Consider the following 20,218-nt stretch of genomic DNA (forward strand, 5'->3'; position numbering starts at 1 on the left):
CTGTTAGTGTAGCTACATTTGAGGCAAAATCTTACATAACCCAGCAGGAACTGCCTTTCCAGCTGCATCTGTGTTGTCTGACACAGCAGCTGGTATAATGCTCATTGTAGCTGCTGTGACATTTTCCTGCACAGCTTGCCTGGTGTGAAGGAGAAGGTGAACTACTGACCTAGAAGGCTGTGGTCACCCCAAGGGAATGCCAGCAGAACGAGTTCCTACCAGCCCACAGAGTGTGGAGACTTTTTGCACTAAATGTTATCTGATAGTGAAGGTGGTTTGACTCTCTTGATTGTGGTCATGTATTTGTGTTATTTTATGAGCTTCTGGGCCTTAAGGCAGCCTCAAATGCAAAAAGGCTTTGTAATGCTTTGGCTGAGAAAACACTGCAGTACTTAAAAAAATGGAACCGTTCACATTACACTGTTAGGAGAAGTTGAGCAAACACCTTATCTTTCTCCTCCAGGTTTGTTTTTCACTTTTCTTTTTTTTTTAACATATTTTCATGTTAATGTGGCACATTATTGGTGATGACACATTCACCAAAGCTGCCTAGCTCAGGTCCTGCATTTGAGACAAATACTGTGGGCTCTTCACCCTGCTGCTGCCACACGATCTGTCCTCCCAAAAGGCACTCGGGGAGCAGAGCTCGTTTTGCATTGCCAACTGACTGAGGTATACCCTACCCAGCTTTGTGCTGCAGCCTCTTAATTCTTCCCTTCATTTGGCAACTGGTAGGATGCAGAAGATTCCACTTCCAAAACAGGGAGCTGCAGTGTGCAAAGAAATGGATTTATTTTTTTAAAGGTAAATGGCTAAGTTTCCCCACCACCAGTACAAAATTTTGGTGTCAACAAGGAGATTATTTGCTGTAAGTTTTTCCATCCACGTCTTCTCTTGCTGCTCTCGTCACAGCTTCCTGAGTCAGCACTGTCAGTTCCCACAATAGCATCTGTTCCACTTGGGCTGCTCCAGTCACTGAAAGCCCGATTCCCTTCTTGGTGCCTGCAATTGCTTTGCTAGATGGTGGAAGCAGCTGGGATTGATTCATCAAAAAATTCCAGCAGAGCTCAAACTGGTATCTTTGTTAAATTGCTGCTTTCAGCTAGAGCCATAAATAATTTGTTAAAATTACGGGCTCGTAGCCCAAATCATGGGAATGCACTTTTACAGGGCAGGATTTCTCACATATACCACTGCTCTGCCTCCCACCAGGAAAACGATCTCCCAGTAGGCAGTGAACTCCCACCCTGACGCTGAAATTAAAGCCGAGCTGCGGCTGGGCTGGGAGCCAGGAAGATTCCACCCCAGCTGCTCTGCCGCCGAGTGGGTCAGTCCCCAGCCTTATCTTTGTGAAGCAGCATGTGTGAGCTGGCAGCCCACAGAAACAGGCCATAAAAGGCTCACAAGACACCAAATGCAACATGACCAGCATTTTTAAGGGACATTGGGCAGCATTTGTGCAAAGCCTGGCATCAACAAGCCTTAAAACTTTATATTTTGAAGTCCCACTGACACTGCATTAGCAGACTGTAAAGTAAAAAGCCTTTTCTGCATCCCCAATGCCTGTTACTAAGAATAAAATGGAAGATGCCTGTGAAATATGATTAAAAAAGTGATTATAACTTAGACAGGATTCCAGAGGAAATCATCTCTGTGAACTTGAACCCAACATGATGACCAGTAAAGCGTGGTGGAGAGTGCCAGTCTGATGAGGAGCAGCCTGAGGGAGCTGGGGGCGTTTAGCCTGAAGGAGGCTCAGGAGGGACCTTATCACTCTCTACAACTGCCTGAGAGGAGATTGTTCCCAGTGGGGTGTCAGTAACACATGAAAGGACAAGAAGAAACAGCCTGAAGTTGCACCAGAGGAGATTTAAATTGGATATTAGGAAAAAATATCTTTCCCAAAAGTGTTGCCAGGCTTTGGAACAGGCTACCCAGTCAAGTGGTAGAGTCATCATCCCTGGCAGTGTTCAAAAGTTGTGTGGATGTAGCACCTGGGGCCACGGCTTAGTGTGGGTGTGGTAGTGCTGGGTTTATGGTTGGACTCCATGGTCTTAGAGGTTTTTTCCAACCTAAATGATTCAGTGATGTCATGCAGTCCTGATTTAAATGCATACCCTGTTCATTCATCTTCCCAGGAATTTGCTTTGTACTTTTTGCAGTGAGTGTCCCTGCCCATTTACTTTTTTTTGTCCTTTTTAAAATAAGATAGGTAAAAGCCACACCAGGTGTGAGTTAACATCTCATAAGCTTCAACTTTGTTCCTAATACCCTTATGCATCGTTTTTTGAGCTCTTGACTCAGTAATTGAATTATTTACTTCCAAATTTGTGTAATGAATTTCACTGGACTTCAGCAATCTGGATATGAATCTCCTACTGAAAGCATTCAAAGCTGGGTTTCCCACATACACAGATGCCTTATTTAAATTAAATCCAGGTTGTTAATAGTAAATAGGACAACACATTTTCAAACCACTAAGTTACCTCTCTTTCATGTGAGGTCAGCATTCTCCTTGCTCTGCCAGATTCTTTTCCCTCTTGCTTCCATCTAACTAGCAGGTACAACACAGAGGTGAGGGGTGTTTGAACATCGTTGGTTCTTAGCAAAGTATTTGCCCTTTCTTTGTAGATTGCTTAATCTCCCTGTGGCTGCAGCTGTACTGGCACACTTGTTCTTAGACTTGGAACCATCTGAGAGAACAGAAACTCCCCATACTTGGGTGACTGTCATCTGAAGTCTTCTGTTCCCCCTTCAATAGAGATGAAAGATGCAAATTATCTTTGTGCGTGACTAGAGCCCTTTGTTTTTCTTTTCATTCTGAGATCAATCATCTTATAGGCTATTGCAGTGCAGAAGCCCAACAATTATCCAGAATTAAAGGACAACGGGTGAATGGCATGAGTGCCTCTGAGACAACACAGAGCATGAACTCTGGTATTTTTGAGAGCAGAAAAACCTTAATGTCTCAAACCTGGGGATGGGAACAAAAAGTCAACATCTGGATTTCAACAACTACAATAACCCTTGCTTTTTATACAAATTTATTTTCCAATTCCCCATATGTTGCACCATGGTGTGAAATGGGCAGTCCCATACACATACACAGGCTGGGTGGAGAATGGATTGAGAGCAGCTCTGAGGGGCAACACCTTGGGGGTATTGGTGGGTGGGCAGCTCAACATGACTCAACAATGTGCCCTGACAAGGACTCATCTGCCTTTCTGGGCTGCATGTGGGCAGCAGGCCAAGGGAGGGCACTCTCCACCCTGCTGAGACCCCACCTGTAGTGCTGCATCCAGCTCTGGGGCCCCCAACATAAGGATACCAACATGTGGAGTAAGTCCAGAGGAGACCAAGAAAATGCTGAAAGGCCTGGAGCACCTCTGCTGTGGAAACAGGCTGAGAGAGTTGGGATTGTTCAGCCTGGAGAAGAGACGGCTCTGGGGAAACCTGAGACTCCTTCCAGTACCTGAAGGGGCTACAAGAGAGCTGGAGGGGGACTTTTGACAAGGGCATGAAGTGATAGGACAAGGCAGGGGGAGCTTTAACCTGAAAGAGAGAAGGCTTAGATTGGATGATGAATTAAGTCATCTGCTTGCACAGGTGAAACTGAAGGAGGAAAGGAAAAGCTGTGATTTCTTCCATGATCCAAACCAGGAATCAGAGAAAAATCTACAGAAGAGAAGCCAACTGCAGAATGCTCTCATTAGCAGACTGGAAATGTTCATAGCAACCTTACATTTTCAGCTTCTTTTAGGCATCTTGAAATTACAGACAGAAGAACTTTTCCACAGCCCTGCAGGATCTGATTCTCAGCAGCAATACAGAAGGCACTCACTCTTTGCCTGGTATGTTATATGGAAGGGGATCAAGGACAGCATGAGGGGAACAAAATAGTAGAAATTTGATCCAGTACTTAGCAAAAGAGAGAAAGATGCCTAAATTTTGATATTGAAAATATCTGCTGTGCCTACCACAGCATCCATTGTGGTCTGGAGTCTATGGTCACCATTTAAATTAGAAACTACTGAGATGACAAACTGCACAAAATACTGGTGAAGTGCAAAAGTGAGGGGAAGAAAAAGGAAAAAGTCTGTAATGAGCTCACTCAACTTGTCAAATATCTGCCCAAACACAGCCTCCTAATGAGAGATACATCAACCCTGCCTGCTGGGAACTGAACTGAGGATGCCAAAGACAAGTCAGACAATAACAACTCAGCTGTCAGATGGGCAGGCAATTTTCAAAGCAGTGCCCTAAAGGTGAAACACCAAAAAAACACTTTGTAAGAGCAGAAGCACTAAGAAAGTAATTTTAATTCAAGGATAACTAAAGCAGCAGCAAAGTTTTATGGTTATGAGCCTTTGGGGTACAACTCACCAGTGCTAAAAAATTTAAATCACAAAAAACATGCAGTGATCTTACTAGCCAAGAACCATGCAGGCATCCATGTTCACTCATATTATAAAAAAAGAAACAGAATAGCAGTTTTCCAATTTTATTGTAGGAAAGCATGTAAGGGGTTATTTACACTAAATACAACTGGAAAGTATTTCTTCATGGTTCTGTTTACTTGTTAAAAATACACCTCTTTTTAAAAAGAAAAAAACCCCAACTGATTCATTAACACAGGCAACATGTGGCTGCTGCACTAGAATGTTTCACACATTAGGTCCTCCTAAAAAATCCTACCAAAGGATTGCTACAAATCATAGGAGGCTACTCAGTCCACTAAGCCTGGCACACAGAAGCAATGCACAGACACACTTCCTGTTAGGAATGCCAGATGGATCATGTTTTAACTAAATTCTTGTCCCTCTGTACTCCCAGCTCACCTCCAGAGGGGAACACTGACAAGCTGCCCAACTGCTGCTGAACAGAGAGTGTTTGGCTACTTCAACTGACAAGAAAGACTTTGAGCACCAAAAGTGCTGCCAAATTGAAAATCATAGATTTTCACATCCCACTAAGATTGTTTCAGGCCAGGATCATCACACAGAAACAGATTCTGTAAAACTTAGTGGGTTGTGGTTAGGAATTTTCCAACTGGCAGTTAATCACATTGTTCCTTAAGCTGTACAAAGGTGCAACAGGAGACAAACTGCTTTGTTGCTGTAGCTCAGTTAAACTCCATGTCCTGCTGACTGAATTTCTGCCACCTGCACAAAGAGGTTCCTCCTGCCCCTGCACCATGAACAGCCTGTGCCCTCTCTAGAGCTGGACCAGCTTCAGTACAGCTGTAGAGGATGTAGAACAGCAACTGGCAATTTCCTTCCTAGGTGCTCTTCCCACACAAGAACAACAGTACTTTTTAGAATATTATTTTTTCTGTTAAGCAATTAGGTACCAGTGCACAAATGCAAGTTTTAGATGTTAAAAAAAAAAACAAAAACCAAAAAACCAAAAAAAACCAAAACACCAAAACAACCAAACCCAGAAAACCCCAGAAACAAACCAAAAACCCCCCACAAAATGCTGAACTCCTCAGCTTCAATTCAGAGTACTGTAAAAATAACATTGATTTATGTGCCCAAGCATTTACATAGTAAATACACAGCAGAAAACCTAGAGGCCTTGGAGAAAGACTTTTGATAGGTAAAAACTGAAGGTACAGCCCAATGAAATTACTACTGGAATGCTGATTGTGAACTGTTCTGTTTCTGTTGAGTCAATATAGAAAAACCTGCATTTTCTTGAAACACTCCTAACTAGCTGAGTAACTCCTGTATTTGCCTGCTGCTTAAGAGACCAACTGTTCTTCAGCAGCTTTATTTTGCCCTTTAGGCATGTAAAGGCTGTTTTGCCTTGGTTTGCTGTCTTGGACACTGCATTTGGACACAAAAAACCCCATAAATAGGTTTTTCAGCACCAGCCTTCACCGCCTGGCAGGTTTGGGCATTATATACACCTTGACAGGTTTGCTGAAGGGGATGGTCCCCTCAATGCCATTTTCAGGGGCTGGGAGAGCCTCCAAGCTCTCACTCCAGGTAGATTTAGGAACTCTGGTAGATGCTTTGCTCCTGTTGGAGTTGTAAGCCAGCAGCAATCTCACTTCAATCTGACATGGCTCTGGAGAGAAAAAAAAAAAATAGAACAATCAAAAGTGATTGTCAATGCACAGTGAACAATCAACATCAAATGAATTTTAACTTCATGTACGGTGGGCATGTACAGAGCTGTTCTGGAGCGACCAGAATGCAGTCTAGTGTCTGAAAACAAGCTTTTGGCATTATATTCAGCATAGCAGAATTAAGGACTTCTAGGTTTATCCCCCTCTCTGTCATCACTTAAATCTTACCACTAACTTGCAACTTTCTAAAATAACTGCTGGAAACTAACTCAAATGAAATAATAACAATCATTAAAACCCCCACAGAACTAGCAGGCCCTGCTCACTGTATTTATGTCAGAATCAGTCCAGATGACATCTGGCAACATTTGTGCCACAGGATATTACTTGAAGATTCTCTTTTGTTGGAAGTTTTTGCATGCCAGACAGCCTCTTCCTCTCTTTCACCAACTATGCAGCTGGGCAGAGCAAGGTTCCTAATACTGTCCATAGGATAATTTCAATTTATTCTTCTCACAGTGGTCATAACAGAACAGGGGCTTCAATATACATAGTATTACCCTGCTGCACTTACTGTTGGACCTACATACACAACAAAATTCTCATTTCTAGACTGAAAACCAGATTTGTTTAGGTTTTCTTTATGGACTGTACTGGTTTGGGCTGGGATAAAGTTAATTTTCCTTCATAGTAGCTTGCATGATGCCTTGTTTTGGATTTGTGACCAAAATAGTGTCAACAAGACAGGGATGTTGTAGCTATTGCTGCCCAGTGTAATACTCATGAGTTTTCTCACATTGCCCTTCTGATCCTCTACCTGTCCCACTGGGGAGTGAGCACCAGGTGGTGTGTGGGACTTAACTGTATACCAGGGATAACCCATAACAGGACCACATTAATGAAACCTAAATGAAACCTGCTGAAACCCACGGGATTTTAAGATGCCACGTCTAGAACTGCAGGGGGTCTCCAGCTGAGACATCATCAGCACCACAGAGAACACAAGAAAAAACTCTTTTGCACAGTTACTCCACACTTCAGCCAACACCTCCCTGAGCTCGCCTTTTTGTCAGTCCACCAACTCTTACTTGCAGCCTGCAGTCACCTCCTTCATTCTGCTCTACACCTGGCAGTTAATCAGTGCTTTGCACTTGGGCATTCTCCTTCCCAAGCACACTTTCTACTGGCCTTTAACAAGTTTTATTGTCTTTAATTTCAAGGCAATTTCTCCACTTGAATTTCAAGGCAATTCTGACCCTGTTTCCTGAGCCCTTCCCAGCTCAGTGTCTTCCCCCGTGCCAGTGTCAAAGTTAATCATTAAAATAATGCCTAGAAGAGACACCAGAACAGAATCCCTCCGGGCCATGCTTAAAATGCCCTTCCAGTGAACACTGCAGAAGTAGAAATAAGGACTTCAGCTCTCTCTGGTAAAGTAATAGGATCAACCCTTAAACCCAGATACTTCCATTCCCGGAAACAGTACAATGTTTTCTTCTCCAAAACAAAACAAAGACAGCAGGATGAGTGATTACACCGTGAGAGTACTATATTTAAAAAAAAGGGTATGTGAAAGAACACAGCAATAAACCAAATTCTGTTGGTTAAAAAAAAAAAAGATCAACAAATCCAATGAAAAATTGCAAAATTGCTTAGGAAAAAACCTCTCAGAGGAAACCCTCACATCTGAATGAAGGTGAAGGGATTAAAGGAAAACAGGACAAAGGGAGCTGTGAATGAAATACACTTTGCTTTTGTTGTTTGAAGTCCACAAGCCAATTACTGAAGTGCTTCCATGGGGAAGTGTGAACAGCAGCTGAGATTGAAGGCATATGTTGGAGTCACATCATCATCAGAACGAAAGGGGGGATTTTTAGGGCATTAAAAGGGCAAAAGTTGAATCAGCAATGAAATTGTATTGCTGTACTGTTCCCTGCCATGCTCAGATACTTGTGAGATGTGAAACAATGACTTACAAGGAATCAGGTTACCGTGATCCTTTGCCTTTACCTGACAATGCATACCTGGCTCTGAGAGCTGACTTTGCTCTACACACGAGTGGGTGACCTCACCTTGAACACAGCTCTGAAGTGAAGGCTCCCAGGGCTCTCCCAAAACAGCAGCCTCTCTGTTTCCTTAGAGAGCGGCAGTGCTGGGTAAACAGGGAGCTGTAAACGCTCAAAGGCCTGATCAACACCACGGGCAGCACCAACCACAGCTCCAGGATCCTCTAAGCCCCCCAGACTGTGGGTATGTAATTTGTGTCTAATGGAAGTGCAGCCACATAGCCACGTTAACTTGCATCATTAACATTACCTGTCCAGGCTGTGTGAGAGAGGTAAACCTGAGTTATCAGCCTGTGCCTCCCAGGGCCGGGATTTCGGAAGTCAGCTGGTTTAGGATGGATTAGCTGTGCTTGTCCATCTGGATACAACACCTAGAGGGGAACAAGAAAAAAACCAACAAAACAACAAAGGAATGACAACTGCACGGGGGATCTGCACAATGGAACAGTGCATTACTTGGCAGTTTACTGTCTGACTTAGGGAGGCAAGACAAGTGGGCTTTAGCTTGGAGCCAGGAGTTCAGCTGCCCTGGATGTAACAGCCACATGCTGCCATTCAAACCCACAGCACAGGTGGAAAAAAGGCCACAGTGACATCAGCTTCTTCCTCTGCATGGTAACTGAGGTTTTTGTTTCTTTGTTAAGCAGTGATGCCGCATATTTTACTTGGATCACACCACTCCTACCTCCTCAGCTGCATCAAAAACTAGCGATTCAGCAGCAGGAAGAAAAGCTGGAAATACAGAGAGCCAAGAGCCTGCATATTTTTGTGCGACTCGGAACAACTTTTGCTTCTTCTCCTCCCACTAGACCAGCTGGAAGCTCACCAGCATTTATTGGTGTTCATGTCCATAACATGCACAGTGCACAAGGAAGCACAGAATGTCACCCAAGTGCTCAAAGCAAACTCTCAGAACTGCACCCAAGTCAACTCTCAGCGCACTCCAGACAAACCAGTTTCCGAATGACTGGTCAAAACACAGAAATCCAGCATTGTTACTAATAAAATGTATCATTATTTGCAATCTAGAAGTATTGACATCCTTAAAGAAACTGCCCCAAGACATAATCTTGTTTGCATTTATGTCAAATGACTTCTTACCTGAACTTTAACAGTTCCTTGGGGATCCTGCACATGTTCCAGAGTTGCATCAACATCCAGTGCCACAACCAATCCTGATGTAAACCTCAGGGGATTATCAGATTCACCAGTAGGCTCAATGATATTTGCAGCGGCTCTATGGAGCTGTTAGGGACAAAGTGATTGGCAAAAATCAGAAGGTGGGGCAAAGAGGAAAGAAAAAAAATCGTAGTTACCACTGTTCTTAACAGAAACCTGCACAAACTTGGGATTCTGTTTTTTTTTAATATTGCCAGGAATTGCTAAGTTTTTAATGTTTTTAGCAGTAGTCCTGAGGATGCTAGATAAGAAGACAAACAAGAAATAAATAAGAGTTGTATCTGACAAGACCCTGAATTCTAAAAGCTTCGTGGTATATTAGAAAGTAGTCAGATACCAAGACAGCCCACAAGGATATTGCTTTTTAATTTTCTGCTAAACCAACCTGCTCTGGAAGAGGAAGGTGGAGGAAAGTACTTTGCCGCAGTGTTGTTTGAAGAATCTTGACCACTTCTGAAGGCTTGGATGTCACAAGTCTGGGCATTAAGTCCAGCAATTTATCTACAAAACTGCCTTGCATATGTGGGAGCTCAGAGATGAAACATCTGTGTCAATAATAGATTAAAAACAAAATATTTTTTTCCAACTTTTCCCACAGTATTGTTATTTTTAGTCAAGCTACTTAATCCTTATACTTAATTATAATGACAGAATTAGATACCTGCCTTCCTCTTCTGCTGTGTCTCATCCACAAGAGACGACTTTGGCTACTTGTGTTGGGACTGTGCCTTGTGCTCAAACTGACACCATCGAGGGCTATGTGGTGTGGGCAGCAGGTCAAAGGAGGGGATTCTCCCCCTCTTCTTTGCCCTCATGAAATTCCACCTGGAGTACTGTGCCTAGTTCTGGAGTTCACAGTGTAAGAACAGAGGAGGCCATGAAGATGCTCAGAGGGCTGAAGCACCTCTGTTATGAAGACAGGCAGAGAGAGTTGGGAGTGTTCAGCCTGGAGAAAGGAAGGCTGCAGGGAGACCTCATCACAAATTTTCAGTACTAGAGGGGACTTGTAAATAAGACTTTACCAGGCAGATCATGACAGGACAAATGAGAATTGTTTTAAACTACAAGAGGAAAGATTTAGATTCTATTTTAGAAGGAGATCCTTCACTGTGAGGGTGGTGAGGCACTGGCACAGGCTGCCCAAAGAAGCTGTGGAAGCCCCATCCCTGGAAGTGTTTAAGGCCAGGCTGGATAGAGTTCTGGTCTAGTGGAAGGTGTCTCTCCCCATGGGAGGGGAGATGGTCTTTAAGGTCCCTTCCTACCTAAACCATTCTCTGATTCCATGATTCCATGATTTTATGACTCAGCAGGGAATTGGATAGCTAGTCCAGAGCTATACAAGTATCTTTAGTTGGCTGAGCAGAATTTTATTTCTAGTTCTGACTAAATTCACATTTATTATAAGCTTGGCAGCTGTGGCTGGTTAACTGATAAGAAAACAGGACCAAATGTGTCCTACCCTAATGCCCAGCTGGAGCTGGAGGATAGAACTCTTTCATTTTCCGCACACTGAGTCTCAGAATCAGCAGAATTCATCACTGTTTCACAGAATCAGAACCATAGAATGGTTTGGGTTGGAAGGGACCTCAAAGATTACCTAGTCCCACACCCCTGCCATGGGTAGGGACACCTTTCACTAGAATCAATCTGACCATCAAATTGACATTTAATCCATCTATTCTCCCTGGAAGTAAAGTTGACTACTAAGAGGTGGCAAAAGCAGTAGACAGGGCCAGGAAAGATACTGCAGAATTCTTGTCTGACTTATTGCTACATGTTGAGTACATCAAGGGTAATCTGCTTTTTTATTAATCTTTGAAAGGTCAAAACACTCTCAGGACTCCAGGAGATACAATAAAAAAAAAATTAAGTATTTATCAAAACAGCATCTACTCAAAGTAGATAAATCCTTATAAATACAAGAAAAAAAATCAGCTATTCTATAAAAAATTAATTCAGAGCACATGTTTCTGAACTACCAGCATAATATCCTGATGTTAAGGACTTTAACTACAAAGGTTCTTCTTGCTTTATTATTATCCCATGACAGTTCCCAATGTAGGACAGCAGAGAAGGGAGATGTGAAGAAATGAAAAACAAAGTGAATATCCCCTGATGACAATGGTGGTGGGACTTTATATTAGAAAGTGAAGGAGCAATGGAGTTTGTCACCTCTGAAAGGAATCCACTTCTTGGAGGAATTTTTCACACATCCCAAAAAGAGGTTCCACTCTGTAATGAAAATAATATTCCTTGGTTTACTTTGAAAGAAAGAAAAATGGCTCTATGGCTATACATATTTAGGTGGTTTGGAATCCCATTAAACCTCCTAAAAATTGGAAGATCTTACAGTTTTTGAACCAAAAAAGTATTCCTCACTTATCTAAATCCCCCTCTCACATAAAAACCTCCATCTGCATAAGGCACTAAATAAGTTCTCAAAGCCACTGTTAAAAAATACTCATTTTCCACCTATAAAACAAGTGGTTAAGACAAATACATTATGGACCTCCATGGTAACAGAGCAAATTGATGGCAACAAACCTGAAACAGAAGTAAACTAGGACAGTAATTAATTTGCTCTAATTCTACCAGCTGGAGTTCTCATTCTACAACCACGTGTCACTTCTTCAACTTCGGCAGCCTAAACAAACCACTCAGAGCCTCTCATGTACCTAAGCCTGCACAGGAGCAGTTTCTGTCTGAGTCACACACAGCAGTTGCAGATCAGTCAGGAGGACAATACTTTCCTGATGCTAAAAATTCAGCAACGAATACTTAATGAAGCAAACATGTTTGCTGCATTCTTTTGATACATGACTTTTCTTCATTTAAACAGGTCCCAAATATCAACTCTACAATGTTTTTAACCTATCTATATATTCATAAATGAGAGAATTCAATCCCCAAAACCCACCTTCCCAATAGTTTTGCCGGTTAATTCAGGATTGTGTCCTTATACAGCTGTATCAAAGGCAAAAGAAGGCTCTTTGTTCTGAATTACTCTAGCAAACGGTTATTGGCACACTGCCCTGTTATGTGTCTAACTTATCCTTGCTGTTTTTTCAAACAAAGCTTAGGGACAGTAATCTTAGCGCTAACCCTAAGAGGATCCTTAGGTCAGGTCATGCTTACCCTCTGGTGGTGCGGGCAGTCACTATCAGCTGCAAGGCCTTCGCTTGCAGTCTCATGTGGTGAATAATGACCACCTGTCTACTTTCCACTCCACTGTACATGAACTCCATCTTGTAAGTTTCTTCCAGGATCTGCCAGACAGACACCACAGGGATAAAAAACCATCAGACTGTTAAGCCCCGGTACAACCATGATCACCAGATGCTGGTATTTTTATCTCATACCAAGGAGCACATGAAGCAAGAGAGAGGAAGTGCTCAAATTAATATAGCTGAGCTCAGTATGACTGTGCAGATGCCAAAGAACTTAACTTTCAAGTTATTTAACAGGGAATACTCCCTCACCTTGCATTGATAGCAAGTGACCTACATTCACCATCACAATAGAAAACACACTCCAGGAGGTTCACACGCTACTCAAGAGGGCACCCAAGACAAACATTTCAATCAGAGATGATTTCAAAAGCTGAACGGCTTTTGTTTCTACACATCAACAGCAGAGAAGGCTTTGATGCACAGCAGCACCTGTCTATTACATCTTAATTATCTGAAGACTCAGTATCAGCAGAGTTTCCCAACAGATCCATGAACTTGCTTTTACCCTAGATTTGTTACCAGACTATTTATTACCAGACTTTGCTTGCTTCCTTACCTTTTCTTAGGGCTCAGCTTCAGTTTTTTGAGGATCTGATAATTCATACATCACAGAATCAGAATAACTCAGATTGGACGGGACCTCTGGAGGTCATCCAGCCTGGTTCCCTGCCCAGAGCAGGTCTCATTAGATCCAGTAACTCGGGGCCACATCAAATTGCAAACACTTCCAATGACAGAGATTCCCCCACCTCTCTGGGCAATAATACTTAACCATCCTTACAGGAAATCTTCCCTTTATAGCTGATCAAAATTTCTCATCATTTGCCAACTGCTTCCTGTCCAGAGTAGCCTGGCTCTGTCTCATTTATGCAGTGCTAGACAGAAGTAAATCTATCCTGAAGCCTGCTCTTTCCTGGCTGGACAATTCCAGTTCTCTCAGCCTTTCCTTGCAGGTAATGGGCTCCAAATCCTGACCACACTGGTGGCCCTTTGCTGAATTTGCCCCAGTTTGTCAGCCTCTGCCTTCTACTGGGGAGGCCAACACATGACACAGCCCTCCAGATGGCATCTCCCCAGAGCTGGATCATTTCCCAAACCAAGTCATCCCAGTTGCAGTTGGCCTCCTGCAGTGTCTCATATTCAATGTACTGAACATGATGAGGTTCCTATCATCCCAGTTCCCCAGCCTGTCCAGACCAGCAGCCATGCCCTCCAGCATATAGCTGGTTCCTCAGTCTGCAAGACCCTTACCACCTATTTATTCAGCCACAATCCTGCAAGTCTGGTGAAAAAGAAATTATGTGAGACTGTATCCAAGCTCTGCAACTTCCATTGTCCTCCCCTTGTTCAAAGCACCAGGCCCCTCACCATAGAGAGCTGTGGTGGTGATCAGCCATAATTTATTCTCGAGAAATGCATTCTGGCTGTTCCAAGTAGCTTTGTTTAGGAACAGCTTATTTAAGTATTTGGTGCACAACCTTCCCCAGGAAAGAGGGCAAAGATAAACAGCCCACAGTTTTCTGGGTCTTCTTTCTTACTCTTCTGGAAGATGAGTGTGATATTTGCCTTTCTACAGCAGTCATGAACTTCCCTTCCTCCCCACTCACCTTTTGAAGAGAATAGAAATGACCCTAGTTTGGGGGATTAAGAGTTACTTGGACAGATTACAGCAGTGGAAGGTCAGAAGTGTATAATTGTTCCATGGCCAACAAAAAACTCCTACCCAAGGACGGGCCTCTGGGCAGACTCAGCTGCTTCCATCTCACCTGTTTTGCTGCAGCAGATGCCAATGCATTCTGTTTCAGGTACAGGGGAGCTGCCACATTCCACAACTTCTCCTGCAAGGCCTACAAAATAAAACCATGAAATGATGATAAATATCCAATTCAGTCTAAACAGCTGGTTGAAAAAGCATGCCAAAGTTCTCTTTTGTGCTTTTAAATACAACACAGGGACCAAGGCCCCCAAAATATACATGTTTCTATAAAGAAACAGATACCTATACAACTAGAAAATATAAAGGAAGTTAGAATAATATTTACAAAGCTGCGAATGAGAGACTCATCAAGCCAAACTCCTTGTACTTCATAAAGAAAACGAACAGCCCACTTGTTATCACCTCCCTGAGACCAAGAGAATCTCAGAGAGAAGGCAAAAAGTGGGAATAAAAACAACTGTCCCCGGAAACACAGTTATTTCCACAGCCACATTTCTGAACTTTCCTCTGCTCCACCAAAATCCTGGAGTTACTACGAATATTGTGTCTAATTCAGCTGCTGACATTGGTATTGAAAACAAAACAAAACAAAAACCAAAAACCCACCCCCAAAACAAACAAACACAAAAACCCAGAAAAAACCAAAACCAACCAAACAAAAAAAGACACAAACAAACAAAAACCCAAACCAAAACCAAAAATTAAAAAACAAAACAAAACAAAACACCCGAACTGTCTACCACACTCGATTTGCTTTATATTTAAAAAAACATGTAGAAAGCTTGAGTGGATGATTTATAATCACTGCCTCATTTCTGAGGTCGCCTGTCCTTAGTCAGAGCTATGCACAAGGCTGGCTGTAGCCAAAGCTCAACAACATACAGACTGTATCCTTCACCCAGGCTGGCCCACAAATCCCAGTCAGCTACCCCTAAAATCAAAGGGTATGTAGAGCCTTTAAAGGTATGGAACCTTTCGAGCCTTGAGAGGCTGGGAAATGAAAATATTTTTCCTCTAGCAGCTTTTTTCCTGTTGGGAAAAGAAACAACTGGAAAGAAATCTACTGAAAAGGGCTACTTGGACATTAAGGTTCCCAAAATTTCTAATTGTATTGTATGAGTGGAGGGTGTCCCTTCCTGTAAGAAGGGGTCTGGAATTAGATGATTCTCAAAATCCCTTCCAACCCAAGATATTCCATGATTCCTGATATTATCAGTTACTTTTCATTCCATGCACATTAGTGACTCCTCTGCATCACTGATCTACTGACTGTTCTACAGCTCAAGCCAAGAATGGCTGATGCAGCTTTTACCCTTCTTCCAAACAGAGCACACCTTTGCCAGATGCAAAAACCATCTGGTTCATTCCAGTCAAACCCTGGAGAAGGGCAACAAAGCTATCTCCAAATGCTAGTCCTCTGCCTGTACAGCACATTTCACTTTGGGTTTAGCTGGATTGTACTGAACTGTACCACTGCTCATCTGGAATACCTTTGGGTGATAAATATATTCCAATGATTTGAGGCCTGCCATGAGATATGCCAACTGGCAACCGTGCATTAGCAAAGCAACTGAAATCCGTCCTTGGTTTTACATAACAAAGCTTTCATTGAGTCCCTTCTGGAAACCCGTTTGCTGCTTGCTTTAGTTATTGCTTTATATGTGTGTAAGTTACACTCAAACACCAAAGAATGCCAAGAGACTAACTTAAATACTACTGCCAGCTTACAGCCCTGAGCAATCTGATCCAGTGGAATCCCTGGCCATGGCAGGGGTGTTGGAACTGGAGGGTCCTTTCCAGCTCAAGATTTCCTATGAAGTAAAAAATTAGTTCCTGTTTACAGCAAGAAGCTGACTTTGAAAAAGGACTTTTGCAAAGGGCTGCTGCAATGGTGTCTTAAGCAGCCACTTGACCGGCTAATACTAAATAGATAGATCACTTCAGCACTAGAAAAGAAAGCATGACTGATATCAAGTCTTAAGAACTCCTCTGGCACTGATGCCAATAAAGCTATCTCCAAATCACCATCTATAAAAATGGCAGCAGTCTTAACAAAAAACATTCCAGTAGCCACCAGCAGGGAAAAGTTACTCTCCTAGCACAGCTGCCCTCAGTGTGATTTCTGTCAGATAATAAACTCTGCACTGACAAAATGCTTGTGAACCAAAATAAGCCCTAGGTACAACAGCAGAGGTCTGCACTGGCAAAGTTACTGCATAAATTATTTGCCACAGGAGGGAAGCAGGATTATCAGAAATCCACAGAACCTGCTCTTTCATCACACATCACTTTTCAGCATGAATATCAAAACATGAAAGCATGCTACTGTGGTGGACTGGGGGCATTTTTGAAGAACAACTCAAAAAAAAAACCCCAGATGAAGTCAAACCTTGATGAGGAGCAGCTGACACTGAAGGTAAGTTGCAGTGAAATCTGCCATCCCTGCCAGTTCTGACTGCAGCTCTCCAAGCCTCTGAAGATCACTGAAGCATGTGAAGAAAAAAGAAAAAAAAAAAATAATGTTGAGACAGAGAACAGTTTAATCCAAACACACTCAGAAGGCAGTGACAATAAAGCCAGCTATTCCTGCTGCCTGTTTTTATTAGAGCAAGCACCAGAAACAGCAGCAAAACACACACTACAAAGCAGTTTGCACCTTGGGACTTGGCATGTCCCTTCTTCTGGGAAGCTGACACCAGCACGGCAGTGGAAGCATTAAGTCTGTCAACCCACATTACTCTGCAGCCCCACGGGAACCACACAGAGTGGCAGCTCCAGATTTAACTTAAAACACTCCAGCCCTCTACAGCAGCTAACGACCCATTTGTGTTACACTGCTGGGAAATCAAACTATTCATGTTGGCTAAGAAAGGTTGTTTGGAACGTGTTAGCCTCATGCAACCAAGTGTATCTGAAATAGAGCTGCCCTTTTAAGCCAAGCTAGAATCTGATGTACTGATATTTGCCCGACTAGATGGTGTGTGCTGCCTGGTATTTCCTGTAAATCATACAGCAATATAAGCAGCTTTTAATATGATAGAAAAAAATTGTCAGTTAATGGAACCCAAAAGGCTTTAGTTCTCTACTGCTAGCCAAGTTTTCTTAAAGTGTGCATTAAAAAAACAAAATTAGGTTTTTTTACAGAATTGAAAATAGGTTGGATGATGTGGTTTCAACATGTGCCTTCTCTTCTCTACACTTTGCTTTGATCCAAAGTCTACTAAAATTGGCACTTCACTTCTACATATCCTACTTAATTTATAAATTTTATTTTTCCGCTGATCATTTTCTTTTGTTTATTTTAGATTTATCTTTGCATTTAGGATGCAATTCTGAATCTTTGGCTCTGCCAAACCAGAGAGCTGCTGAGCCCTGAGACATTAACAAAAATCCATGAGGTTATCTGTACAATATGCAGTCAAAGAAAATCTTTCCTAAGCAGAGAATCATAGAATCATTTATGTTGGAAAAGACCTCTAAGATCATCCAGTTCCACCATTAAGCTAGCACTGCCAAGTGCACCACAAGTGCCACATCTACATGTCTTTCAAATCCCTCCTGGAATGGTGAATACACCACTGCCTTGGGCAGCCCTTTCCAGTGCTTGACAGCCCTTTCCATGAAGACATTTTCCTACAACACAATCTAAACCTCCCCCGGCACAACTTGAGGCCGCTTCCACCTATCCTCTTGTCACCCAGGAGAAGAGACCAGTCCCCACCTGGCTACAGCCTCCTTTCAGGCAGTTTTAGAGAGTGTCAAGGTCCCCCTGAGCCTCCCTTTCTCCAGGATAAACACCCCAGCTCCCTCAGCTGCTCTTCACCAGACCTGTGCTCCAGCCCTTCCCAGCTCCCTTGCCCTTCCTGGACACGCTCCAGCCCCTCAATGTCTCTCATAGTGAGGGGTTGTGCTTCCCTTCAACAGCAAGGCACCAACAGCTGAGCCAGCCTCAACCTTACACAGAGATTCCATTTCATCTCATTCCAGAGAGCAGAGTGAAGAAGAGGCTCCTGGGTGCTTCATGCCCATGTCACAACCCATCACAACTCATTAATGGGGAACAGGATGTCATCTCTCAGCTAACAACTAGGCAGATATTCAATTTCCCAGTCTTATACATTTCCATATTCCACTAATTCTATTTCCTTACAAATCTTAAACAGATTTCAACATCCCTGTAAGAAAAAAAATTTTTTCTTGTATAGATGGAGAAACTAAACCACAGACAGATTTGCTTAACAGCCTGTCTTACATTTCTAACCAAACTGCAGACTGATGCCCCCCCCCCACCGCCAGGCTCTGCAGCCAAAACTCTGAGTCCCAAGTAGACAAACCCCACAAGGTCTGTTATTTTCGTGGATGACAATGATAAAGGAGAAGAGAGTTATGTGCCATGACAAAATCCACTGCTGTAAGCTGCTTCTATCCTTCTGCTCTCAGCAACCAAATTGCTGGTTCAGGGATATCTCGCCCTCTGCAAAATAACCTTTAACACTTTTTCTGGCTTTGTCAAAATCCTCCCTTTGTCTTAAGGATGGAAAAGAGCCATTGGTTTAGTATGATTTCCTGGGGGGAGGGGGGGCAATCCCATCAGGAAAAAAGCCAAGGCAATAATTTCCATCAACTCAAAAACTGAAAACAATCAGTTTGGCCTGGAAGATTCCCAGACCCTCATGCCTGAGGGGTTCTGGATGCTTGGCCTAGAGACTACCTGTTTCAAGTGTTCAGTGCATTAAATGCTTTGAGACTATATTTTAGGCTGGCACAGAGCAGCTGCAAAACAGCTGAGGACAAACCTCACAGTTCCCACAGCTGGGTTTTCAGTGAGGAGCACGCTGTTTACTCTCTGCTGCAGATGGGTGTGACAGTGATTCACAGCAACATATACAGAACAGAAGGCAGCTATTTTGAAGGAATTCAAATAATTAAGCTTTTTAAAAATTCCATGTTCCAAACAAAGCTTTTTGGATTGTTTTCCTAATTCTTAAAATAAGGCTCTTTTGCTCTTTCCAAGCAGAGAAATAACATTGAAAGGATCCCTTTCAAGTGTTTTGTTTGTGTAAATCAGTCTAGAGATGAAATGGAAGAGGCAGCATAAAACCCACACTGAGAAGCAACACCACACACTCTTATCTATACAGCAGCAGATAGCAGCATGGAAGAATGTTTTCTACTCCTGGAAAAGCTCTCTGATTTGAAAACTGATGAGGAATGCCCAAGTCCTTTGTAAGTGGGACTGGCAATGAGAACCTAAAATTCCAGAAGCAGGTCCTTTCCTGCTGAGTGAAAGACCACAGGACCCACAAAATCCAAGAGCAAATGGGACAATACCTTTCCCCCCCAAACAAAAAAACCCAAGAAAATCTTGTGCACGTACATTCCAAATAATATCAAAATTACAAGGACACAAAACTGATAATGAAACACAAGGCTGTCACCCATAAACCATAAAAACTGAGAGTGTATTTTAGCATAAGTGAACAGTCCAAAAAGAACACCCTTACCTAACTCTTACCATGCACTGAAAAGATGCTCCCCACCCAAAATGCATACTTGGTTATTCTGTGGGGCTGTGCCAGACCTGAGACCATCCATTTGATTTGAGAACAGGTCATGAACACACTTTTATCACAACAGTCTCTAAAGGAAGGCTCAAGTTAAGCGCTGGACAGCAAATGACAACACTCATATTCAGAAGCAAAGCACCTGCATCGGAGTAATTGAGCACCCTAACACATCTTTCCATAAAGAGGGCAGCCTGAGGCCTTACCGGATGGTAAATTCCAGCAGCTCCTGTATGCCCCGTGGGTCGAGGTGCTGAAAGTTGTAAACTCTCTCCAGGCTCTGATGCAGGAACTGCTGGGAAGGATCTTCATGTGGGGTAATACTGGGAGAGACAGCAGAGGACACCAGCTTTCTACCTGGCAACTAAGAGAAGGAACACACGCATTAAAAA

At 42.8% G+C, this 20,218-nt stretch overlaps 1 protein-coding gene across 1 annotated transcript in view; it reads right to left on the reverse strand.

Annotated features, from left to right (window-relative positions):
• Nucleotides 1-4,454: 4,454 nt before the first annotated feature.
• Nucleotides 4,455-20,218, reverse strand: part of INTS4 (integrator complex subunit 4) — a 32,560-nt gene continuing 16,796 nt past the window's right edge. Inside the window, exons 15-23 of the mRNA XM_084201311.1 lie at nt 20,033-20,190; nt 16,652-16,745; nt 14,312-14,392; nt 12,451-12,581; nt 11,488-11,547; nt 9,701-9,860; nt 9,238-9,381; nt 8,387-8,507; nt 4,455-6,072 (exon numbers count right to left, since the gene is read on the reverse strand). Of these exons, the coding sequence (XP_084057437.1) occupies nt 5,879-6,072; nt 8,387-8,507; nt 9,238-9,381; nt 9,701-9,860; nt 11,488-11,547; nt 12,451-12,581; nt 14,312-14,392; nt 16,652-16,745; nt 20,033-20,190 (1,143 nt within the window). The 3' untranslated portion in view covers nt 4,455-5,878. The remainder of the gene's footprint in view (nt 6,073-8,386; nt 8,508-9,237; nt 9,382-9,700; nt 9,861-11,487; nt 11,548-12,450; nt 12,582-14,311; nt 14,393-16,651; nt 16,746-20,032; nt 20,191-20,218) is intronic.

This window comes from Fringilla coelebs, assembly GCF_963513975.1.
Source record: "Fringilla coelebs genome assembly, chromosome: 2".
In the NCBI taxonomy this organism is placed as follows: domain Eukaryota; kingdom Metazoa; phylum Chordata; class Aves; order Passeriformes; family Fringillidae; genus Fringilla; species Fringilla coelebs.